The sequence below is a fragment of the Agelaius phoeniceus genome, chromosome 14, assembly GCF_051311805.1.
Source record: "Agelaius phoeniceus isolate bAgePho1 chromosome 14, bAgePho1.hap1, whole genome shotgun sequence".
NCBI lineage: Eukaryota > Metazoa > Chordata > Aves > Passeriformes > Icteridae > Agelaius > Agelaius phoeniceus.
Genome location: NC_135278.1, coordinates 11809130 through 11819759, shown reverse-complemented (window position 1 = coordinate 11819759; position 10630 = coordinate 11809130). Strand labels below are relative to the sequence as shown.

The following is a 10630-nucleotide window of genomic DNA, read 5'->3' as shown; positions in this document are numbered from 1 at the left end:
AGCGCTGGGACCGCCCCGGGATCCTCCCCGGGACCCGCCCCCGGCCCCGCCGGCGCCCTCGGCCTCACCGGAACTGATGGTGGCTCCGTGCCCCCCGCGCCGGCGTGCGGCCGCCCCCTGGCGCGGGAGTTCCGTACCGGGGAGTGCCGTACCGGGGTCCCGCCCTGTCTCACCCGGCCTGTCCCCGCCTCTGGCTCGCCGCAGGCTCCGGCAGCGCTCCGTGCGGTGCACGGCGGCGTTCGCACGGCTCGTTCCCCCGGAGCCTGCGGCCTAGGCCGAGGCCTGTTAGCTTGCTTTGGAAATGATTTTTCTTACACTTATTTATGAACAGTAATTTTGTGTCAGCTTTTTGATATGATTTTAATACATACAGGCTTGCACTGGGCTACAGCCTGTGGTTTGCTTTTGTTTTGCTTATTTATTTGTAACTTTTACAAACAAGAACAGAAATCGTAGGCCTTTAGAGTCACTTTTTGAATGTTGGTGGATCTGTTACCAAAGGGACTGTAAACTCCCCAGGAACGTTGTTAGGATTCAAACACTGTTGACAAATGGCTGTGGAAAAAGTAACAAACCAAGTGATGAGGTTTTGTTGCAGGAGATTCAGCCGAGAGCATACACCTCGTACAGCAGACAGCAGGGCAAGTCTAGTGGCACTTTTATGTTGGATAGGGAAAGATGGGCTAACTTGTCTTGATGGAAACTGGTACGTAGAGATAGGAATGTAATGTTACTGAGGCTCTTCTGGAGTATGTTTTATGACTGAGTCCCTGTCAGACACCTCCTGAGGCCAGGAAGGTCATGCTTGTGATGTGTAGAAAAGTACATTTGAAAAAAAACCCAGCAAAACAAAGCTTCAGTCTGGTTTTGACTGGCCATAGAACAGCCTATGGTTCCCAAGGCTACTGAATTACATTCCAAGTCAGATGTAACAGAAATAAATAGGTTTGCTAAGTAAATAAAACTTAGGTGAGTATGCCTAAAGTTTTCCTCTGCTCCTCAGTAACTGTCATGTTCACTTATGCGAAATTGGATAAGTGGTCTAGAGATGTAGGAGATGGCAAATTTCTACACATTCTTGGTTCATTGAAAGGATTGGATTTATAAAAAAGACATGAGTAAGAGTCCCTTTTCCTGAAGTTGCTGTCTGCGCAATCATTCAGGGGCAGGACAGTCAATGACTTTATCCCATCAGTTAGAATATTCAGCTTTTGGATATGAGAGAGCAGGTGGAGGCAAGGTAACATTCTGGAGATCCAGGAAGGAGCCAGATGTGATAGATTTCCCCCCTTTTTGACCAAAGTTTATGGGGGGTGAAATTCTAAGTCCTTTCTATTTAGCATGTGATCCTGAGGGGTGGTTTCTGTCAGAGCGGTTGCTGGATGTTCCCCTTGCTTTGTCACTCTTGTCCAGGTACCATGCTTTTAAAATTGTGGTACTTAAAATGACCCTGCAACCAGAGCAAATGTCTCCAGCCTTTTGGTGTTGAGGCTGAACAGTAACAGCGCTTTAAGGTAGCAGAAGTGTAGAGGTAAGACCTTGCTCTTGACAAAGGCAATTTTTGAAAATTTGGGCCTAATCTTGCTGTTTTAGGCAGGGGTGAAAACAGTGGCTCAGGTGACTTCAGTGAGATGTGCTTTCTTAAGAAGGGTAGAAGTTTACCTTTTGTTTCTATAATTTGAGATAGAATATGATGAACTTTTCATTACATTTAAAAAAAATGTTGTTTGCATAGCAAAGTATTAGTTGATGAAAATTTTTCTGAGGATCACCAGAACATATGGAATAGTTTGTCAGTGTGATTAACTCCCATTCTCATTTTCTAATCCTGGGGATGAGCAGTGTCACTGTGTTTCAGTTAAAGTTAAATTCTTGATCATCACTCAGCATTTTTAATGATGCTACAAAGTAGATGAAGGTGGCATTCATGAATGAAATGCTTGACTATTTATGTAATGCTATAGTTAATTCTTATCCTTTTTAAAAGTTATTAGTGTGGTTGTTCCCAAAGCTGTTGTGCACTATTTAAATGATACCATGTATAAAGCTTGATTTTACTTTGTTTGGCTAATGTAACTTTTAAGTATTAGGTTTTAATTATGTGTTATAGTATCAAAGGTGATTAAATTGTTTTGTATAGAAAAAAGAACTCGGTTGTGAGCACAATGGTAACCTGGTGTTTTATGTCCTCTCCTCCCTCCCCTTTATGCCAGTGGTGGCATTTCCATGATTCTAAAAAGAAACTGGGTAATCACCTGCATGTCTGTTTGTATAGCAGTTAGCAGCCTAAAGAACAAACACAGGTCTGCTCCTCAAAGAGTGAAAAAGCAGTGTGGTAAATTCTGTCTGCCTATGGCTTTCTATTCATGATTGCTGCATCGTGATGGCAAAACCTAATTTGATTCTAATAAACACTGTGGATGGCTCTCCCCACCAGAATCCATCTGTCTGCCTGGCACTCAAGATCTCTGCAATCCAGGCTTCTGTTCCCTCCCCACCCTAGAGATGTGGCACTGTCACCTGGGCCTGATTCCCTGCCTGGCTCCAGTATCTGCTGTTTGACAAGAACTCTATTTTTCCCCCCCAGAATGCTGCTGACAGTATCTTGTGTTCCTCTCTGAAGCTGTCGCGAGGATAGCTTCTGCTCTGCTAGTTCGAAGATGGCTGTGTTTTTTCCCCTTGAAACACATTTTGTGTTTAAATGATGCCAGTAGCTATTAGCACTTTGCTCTTCTCATTTTACCAAAAATCTATCTATTACCTGGGAAAACAGCGCCGTGCCTGTAAGTACCAGGCACCCGGTGGTTGTGAAAGCCCAATAATAATAATAACAATAATCTGTGTTGTGCGAGGGGCAGCGGCGGGCAGGGGGCGATGCCGAGGCGGGCGGCACAGGCCCCGCCCCGGCGCTGCCGGCAGGCCCCGCCCGTTCCGCGGGGATGGAGCAGCGCTTCCGGCGGGCGCGGAGCGAGGCACGGCCCGGCCGGAGCCGCGTGTGAGCAGCGCCGAGGCTGTGGCCGCCCGCCCGCCGCCGGCCCCGGCCTGCCCGCCCGCAGGATGTTCAAGAAGTGAGTGCGGCCGGGCTGGGGGCGCGGCGGAAGGGAAGGGAGGGGAGGGGAAGGGGCCCGGCGCCCCCTCAGCCCCGGGCTCGGCGCTGCGCTGGCGGGAGCGGCCCCGCGGCCTCCTCGGGCAGCGCCGCCCGCAGCCCTCGGCTTTGCCCTGGGCACTCGCTCGGTAAATGGAACTGAGTCATTAACTTAGCCCAACTTCGGGTGGTACAGAGCGCCGGTCGTGTTTCTGTGGTGGACGTGAAGGGTTCGCATAGGAGCAGGGCTGTGGGTGTTTGTGTTGCCAGCAGAGTTCTCTTGGAGTTGGATAAAATAGCGCCGTGGTCCGGGGTTTATCTGTGAGACTGAACACGGGCTGTGGCCGTACAAAAAGTTTAGGAATGAAGACAGGCTACTAAGGGGGGACCCCCTGCCTTCCCCCAGCCCAAGTGTTCCCCGGGGACAAATTTAAGATTAATAATATCCTGCATTTGAAAGCTGGACAGTCAGTCTGCTATTAGACTTCTGTAGTGATTTTATAAACACAGCTCCTGAAGACAGCTCCTGAAAATACATATTTTGTGCAGCAAATTGTGCATTTCTAAAATACTTTCACTTGACAGATTTGATGAAAAGGAGAATGTATCAAACTGTATCCAGCTGAAGACTTCAGTTATTAAAGGTATCAAGAATCAACTGATAGACCAATTTCCTGTTATTGAACCATGGCTAAACCAAATCATGCCAAAGAAAGATCCAGTCAAAATAGTAAGATGGTAAGTATCTCTTCTGTTAAACTTTGCTTTCAAGGTGCTAGGACTGCCTCCTTTGTACGTTTCCTTTGTACAGTAAATAAACCTACCACTTTTGATAGGCATCCATCATCCCTTAATAGGTAGTAGTCCTTGTAATGGCCAGATTAGAAAGTTGGCATGTGCTCGTTGTGCTTTAAAGGCACATGCTGGTAGGATGCTTGAGGAACTTAAAAATGCTTCCTAGTAGCTAATGTGCAGTGTACTCAGGGTCTCTCCAAGTATTAGCCTGTTGTTGAAGGGAAGCATTCAGCTTTATGCACATGGAAACTCAAAATTATTTGGATTCCTGTCAGTAACATTTTGTACTATTTTTGGGCTTCCATGTATTATCTTGATTATTTTCCCTTTTTTTTTTAAATAGAGGGTAGCACATTTTTACTGAATCCTCATTATTTACTCTTTGTATTGCATTTAAAAAGCAACACCAAGGAAATGCAGTTTGTGTATTTGGTCAGTAGGTTTGTTTTTTCTCAAAGGGGGAAGAAGGACACCACTGCTGAAGAACAAGTCATACAAAAAGATAATATTTTTATTTTAAATTTTGTTCCTAATTGACTGTTTTTATTCTCAGATGCTAAGATAGACCAGGCTCCATTAAGTAAAATACTGTATTTAAAGTGTAGAAGGGTTAAGTAGCTCTTGGATGTTCTTTTTTTTTAATCTTGCAGTCATGAACATATAGAAATCCTCACTGTGAATGGGGAGTTGCTGTTCTTCAGGCAAAGAGAAGGGATTTTTTACCCAACGCTAAGGTTGCTTCACAAATGTAAGTTTCCTGAGGGTGGCTGTGCTGGGAAGAGAAGGGTGACAGTGTGATTCCACAGGACATCTGTAGAAACAAATTAAAAAGAGCTTCTATTCCATGTATTCCATGCATATGCATATTCCAGAATAGATGTTAAAGACACAGTATACTTTCTTAACTTGAATTTATTTTCTGTTTCATGTGTCTATGTTAATTGCTTCCATGCTATATGCTAAGCAATCTGAACTTTGATAAGTAAGAATTGAATTGTGTAAAGCTTTGTAAAAAAATCTTGAGAGGCTCTCTTAGAACAGAGATATAAGTTTGCTATTGTTGGTCCCTATCTTTTTTCTTTCAAGTCTTGTTGTTATACAAATACTTGTAAGTTCTTACTAGAAAACTATTCCTGAGTTTAATGGTAGTATCTGTCTCCTGTAGGAACTTGGGCTGCATGCTTTTTACTTTTCACAATTTACTCTTGCAATTTTTTTCTTGCTGTTCTGCTTGATTGTGTTACTCTGTTTTGAATCCCAAAGAACGTTACTCAGTCAGATCTTGGTGTTGGAAATGCTTCAAGAGTGTGCCTGCACTTGAAGGATGGCTTGGAGAGCTGACAGCTTTCATGAATTTTGTCTGTGTTTGCCTTTTTTGTTCTGTTAACATTAAACTGTTTTTCTTTCATGTTGGAGTAATTTGTAAGAGTACATGGAGTTTGCAGCATTTAAGACCCCTTGGTTTTAAGATCTCTTAGGACGGGAACTTGTGTGGTTGTTTTCCCTAGGGGAAAATTGTTGCTCAGTCTATGGGTCTGAGAGTGTGCAGGAGCCATAGCCTGAAGTGCTGGATTACCTTTGGTTCTTAGATAAAAGATGTGGTCTGGGAGGACAGTGCCTGTGTCCTTTTGGGTCAGTATTTGTGTCCTTTTGGGATGGTACCACCCAGCAGGAGCTCTGGTAATTGTTTCTCAAACTTCCTACCCTTGCAGGACACTCTATGTCTGATTGCCCTGTTTAATCTGACTTTACAGTGAGCTGTTCAAGTTGTCCTGGTGCTGTATTAATGGCAATGCTGTGTCTTTCCCCTCCTAGACCCATTTATTCTCCCGCATCAGCAGGTTGATAAAGGTGCCATTAAATTCGTCCTGAGTGGAGCTAATATAATGTGCCCTGGCCTGACATCTCCTGGAGCAAAGCTTTACCCTGCTGCTGTTGACACTGTTGTTGTATCCTTCTTAAATATGAATTATTGCTCACTGTGAGATGAGTTACATTTCTGTTCTTGTGTTCTCAGTTGGTTATTATCTGTATTACTTTGTGTTTTAATTGGATTTCATGAAATAACTAGTAATCAGAAAGGAGCTGCAGGGGTTTAGATATTGCTTGGCAAGGTTAAAGTTGTTCATTTTTTTTCACTTACTGTATGTTCCAAACCACATAACTATTCCTGCTGTACTGTTGGGTGGGCTGCTGTTCCATTAATCTCATTGGTAAGTGGAGCCCCTTACTGATTTTATGCAGAATGGTAAAAGTAGATGAGGTGCAGTGCAATTTGTGCCCTGCCTCCTTAGTCAATCTTGTATTCCCTTCAGAAGAATTCTCTCCTGTTCTTAGGGAATTAGGAAAGGTGAGTAGGATCAGCTTTACTGCAATCAGGACTTGCTCTCTGTGTCTGAAGTTAGTGTATGTAAAATGAGGAAAGTGTGCTAATTCACTCCTTACATTACTGAGAAAAGAACCCTGAACAAATACAGCATTTATAACACCAAGCTGTGCTGCTTTTGTTGTTAGTTGGATGCCATTGGACAAGATCAACAGTTAACATCACGTGTTGCTAAACTCTGAAAAGGATGCATGTGATTTCAGTACTTGTGGTTTTTAAATTGGTGTCTCAATTCTTCTGTGCCTTGGAATCTAAAATGGCCCCACAAACATGTGCTGTTTTGTTCCAGAAAGGCAGAGACTGTCATCTCTGTATTAGACACAAAGGAAGAAATTTAGCACTGGGAGATTTTTTCTGTAATTGCTGTTCCAAGTTCATAAATGCATGCTTTGTTCTACACACTGATTCAATTGTTAAATTCAGTGCATTGTTTTGCTTATCTTTAAGAACTGGAACTCTAGAATTACTAAAGGATTAAAAGTTCAACACTGGCTTTTGAAAGTGTTTTTGGAAGTAATTTCTTCATATTGCTTTGACTTTTCTGAAATAGTTTAAAAGGAACTCTCTTTTCCTTAGCAGTAATTTATAGGCAATTATGGCAGAGGGGAAACAACATGCATTATGTGTGGGAGTAATGAAGATGTCAGCTGAGGACATGTAAGTGTTTTAAAAGCTGAAATATAACCTGTCCCATGTTATTATTCTTATGTTAGTTTGGAGTATAAGCACCACTGTCAAGGTTACTGCATTGCTGTTGCAGCACGTGTTGAGTACCGAGTACCTCCTGGGCTGGGCAAGAAGTGTAATTTGGATTTGAGAGGATTGAAAACACTGAAGAGATTTTTGTCTGCAGGTACAGCAGAGACTCAAGTCCTGCTGGATCTTGGTTGCCTGTCCAGGCTTGCTTTTTTCTCTGTGGCCTGCTCTTTTTCTTTGTGTACCCACATGCAGCCCAGCACTCCTGCTTGATGTGCTGACCAACTTAGCTGAGCCTCTTGTGAAATTTAGAGTTCTGCTCGGGATAAACAGAAAACTATTTGAGAAGGAAAAGAGATACAGAAAATGGAAATGGATGTTAGTTGTTCTTGGCTTTCAGATAGTGCTAAATTATAAGTAGCTAAATCACTTTGTCATTTTAAGTTCTATTAACATCTTGCAGGATGTGAGGTGCACCCAGCAGGTTTGGGCTGTGTTGGTTTCCAGACCTGTCACTTGGGGCAGTGAGGAAGCTTTTTTGGTGAAAACAAGTCACTCTTTGTGTGGTTAATTCTCAACAAGCCTGTCCTAAGTCATAATAGTAGCACGAGGCAGAGAGGGGGGAATGTCTTGGAGGACAGGGATAGAGTGGGACTGCAGAAACCTGGATTTGGACCTGCTGTAGCTGTTGAGGAATTCTGTTCTTCAAGGATTCTTTGTGGTGCTTCAAAAGAGTCCAAGAGTAAGTGGAAAGACAAGCTACCTGTGTCCCAGTCCTAAGAGAGCAGTGTCACACTGATCATTGCAAACCAAGGTCCTTTGTATACCTAATTTCAAATCCACCAGCCTTGCAGCTGAATATCCTGTTCCTGTGAGAAGCAACATGAACTGGAGAGGAAAATGAAATGATACTCCTCTCTGCAGCCTGTTAGCTGCTTTTTTTTGTGTGACATTTTCCCACAATTTTCTGGTTTAGGCAGTGGGATTTCAATCTCTTTGTGTAATTACTACATATAATTTGTTAATACTGTCTTTGTAGCATTTCCCTCCCTGATTACTTTTGGATAGATTGTGTAAGTAATGGAACACTTGGTGTAAATAGAGTAAATTATATTCTCCAGGGGAATGAAACTTGTACTCACTCTCAGAAAGAGATTTGTCTTGTTTATTGTGGCAAAACTAGTTCATTCGTGGGTTTTTTTAAACTGAAAAAATAAACACAGACATAAACCAGTAATTTTTAAAAGATGACATAACTCAAAAGATAGTCAATACTATGGAGGATAGCATGTCTCTAACAAGCTGAAAGTCCTTGGCACATAAATTTAGCATTTTTAATTCCTTATTAAGTGGGTAGATGACCTGCAACTAGAAGTGAGGCAGCTCACCTGCATTTGATTGTGCCATTGGCACACTTGGAACCAGAACTTGTTAGATTCCACATTCCAGTCATCTTGTTGGATTGGAGGTGCACAATTGCTGTGCTACTTTGATGGAGAAATGGTAAAAATGGAGAAAAGTAGCAGAAGTGTTGTCTGAAGAACTGTGTCCCACAAAGAAGTAGTAAAAGCACTGTGGAAAGCTGTTGAAAAAATGTGGAAGGCAAATATTGTCCTCTTATCAGTCAACAATGTGGGCACATGTAATAACAAATATTGTTTCTTGTCCACCTGCTGTGGAAGATAATGACTTTGTGATTGGTAGCTTTCCCTTTCCAGTTGACAAATGTTGCAGTTTCTACTTGAAATAATGTATTTTGTAGTGCTCTCATATTTAACCTAGCTAATACTTCTGTATGTTTTTGCTCCTACAGTGAGAAGGTCAACAAAGGGATTGGTATTGAGAATATCCACTATTTAAATGATGGCCTTTGGCATATGAAGACATACAAGTGAAACAACAGGAACTGTTACTCCAAAGGAATGCACTTAGATTAAATGTGGACTGCTTTGTAATTCCTTGTTTTTAATGTGACTGAATGTACAAATTATTTTGTTCTGTGGCTATGCTAAATAAATCAGTTGAATGCAAAAGTACTGTTAGGCTACAATAGTTTTCTAGATTTCTTTTTATTACAGTTATTTTGTTTTGTCTCAAACCTGAGTCTTCAGTGACTGAAGATATTTGATGAAAGATTCTGCATGGACTGTGAGTAGACTATTTCAAGTGGAAAGGAGTAAAAAGCCAAGAAATGTTTACATTTTTGTGCTCTTCTAAAAGCATAATATAAAGTGTGTGTGAAATATAAATATGGTTTACAAAACCTCTGAAGCATTTCAGATTTTTTCTTGACATCTTGTTAGTCTACCTAGTTTCTTGAATGTGGAGAAATCAGGTTTTTTGACACTATTTTTTAACTTATTAAGAGCATTAACTTCATTTTACTTAAGGATTTTCTCTTTTTAATATGCATTTATCTGTATAGGATTTATGAACTCAGACTGATATGTGGATTAGAAATTCTTTTATGGTGGCTCATATCTGAAGACTGTATGTACATTCAGATTTCTACCTGCCAACACTTTGATACTGCTCTCCTTCTAGAGGAGTCTGTAGTACTGGTGGGCACACTGCCAGTGAAGAGTGTGCCACCCTGGTGCCTGATGCTCTCTACTCCCTGTGTGCCGCCTTATTTTAGGAGCAGAAACAAAATCACTGTTAAATAAAGGCATGACAGCAAAACATGTTTTTCAGTGTAGCCAGGAGCAACTTTTTCAGGTGGAACTTGAAGAGCTCTCATCTTGTGCACACTGCCACATGTCTCTACAGCTACAGAATGGGTTCAGGAGCACTGTGTGTCTGTCTGGATAACCCAGTCCTTTGTTCAGCATACCCAAAGCTATGCCTATGGAAAAATGGAATACTGTAATAAATTAAGGAAACTTAAGGTCTACCACTCATAACTGTCTCTGGAAGCATTTATTAATATTTCAAGGTTTTATTCTAACACATGCATTTTACAGCAGCAGAATGTAACTTTGTGTGCCAGTGCCTTGTGGTGCTGTTCTGCAGGCTTGGTTTGCCCACCCTGGACCTTTACAGATGATAGTAGCCAAGGTGTTCTCCATCTGATTCTAAAGCCAAGTTAAGACATGGCAGAAAGAATGCTGCTTTTAAAATTCTGTAAAATTATTAACAAGACTGTACTTCTGAAAATGACAGAGTAAATCTGAAACTATTTATCAATGTAGGAAGACAAAATTTAAGCAGCGTTGCAGAAAGAGTTTTGATCATACCTCAGAACTTGAGAATGCTGGTGAACATTTCTGTGCATCTTAAAGATTTCATTGTAAATGTATTGATTTCTGGTACTATGGGAAATCAGTTAATGCTTCAGTGCTGGTGTTTTTTTTTTTTCATGTAAAATGAGCTAGTCTTGCCTTTTGTGGTTTGCTTCCATCTTATCTCTTCCTGTTGTCCTACAGCACCCAAATCTGTGACAAATGAGATTTTTTTCTTGTTGGAATTGTTCACTCTCATTCTCCTATGACTGCTGTTGCTGCAGGGGGGTCAGAACTGTTTTTAATTATCAGAAACACTGAAAGTTTTGCTTGCTTTATCTGGTTTTGTCTAAGTTTTTGCAGCTGTATTATTCTGTAAGGAGATACAAGTCAAATCAGGCTTAATTTATATACCAGATTAGCAAAACATCAAAGGTACAAGTTTTA

General features: G+C 41.6%; 1 protein-coding gene across 1 annotated transcript; it reads left to right on the top strand.

The window, feature by feature from the left end:
* The first annotated feature begins 2910 nt into the window (after positions 1-2910).
* MCTS1 (MCTS1 re-initiation and release factor) lies at positions 2911-9229 on the top strand. The gene is made up of 6 exons (XM_054641424.2): positions 2911-3068; positions 3671-3823; positions 4531-4628; positions 5696-5829; positions 6856-6923; positions 8776-9229. Exons 1-6 carry the CDS (start codon positions 3058-3060, stop codon positions 8855-8857), a joined length of 546 nt encoding a protein of 181 aa, XP_054497399.1. The 5' UTR covers positions 2911-3057; the 3' UTR covers positions 8858-9229.
* The last annotated feature ends 1401 nt before the right edge of the window (positions 9230-10630 follow it).

Excerpts from the sequence above, each read along its gene's own strand:
- MCTS1 (XM_054641424.2), top strand. Across the intron at positions 3,824-4,530 it reads CCAGTCAAAATAGTAAGATG|TCATGAACATATAGAAATCC; the intron begins GTAAGTATCTCT and ends TTAATCTTGCAG. Across the intron at positions 4,629-5,695 it reads GCTAAGGTTGCTTCACAAAT|ACCCATTTATTCTCCCGCAT; the intron begins GTAAGTTTCCTG and ends TTCCCCTCCTAG.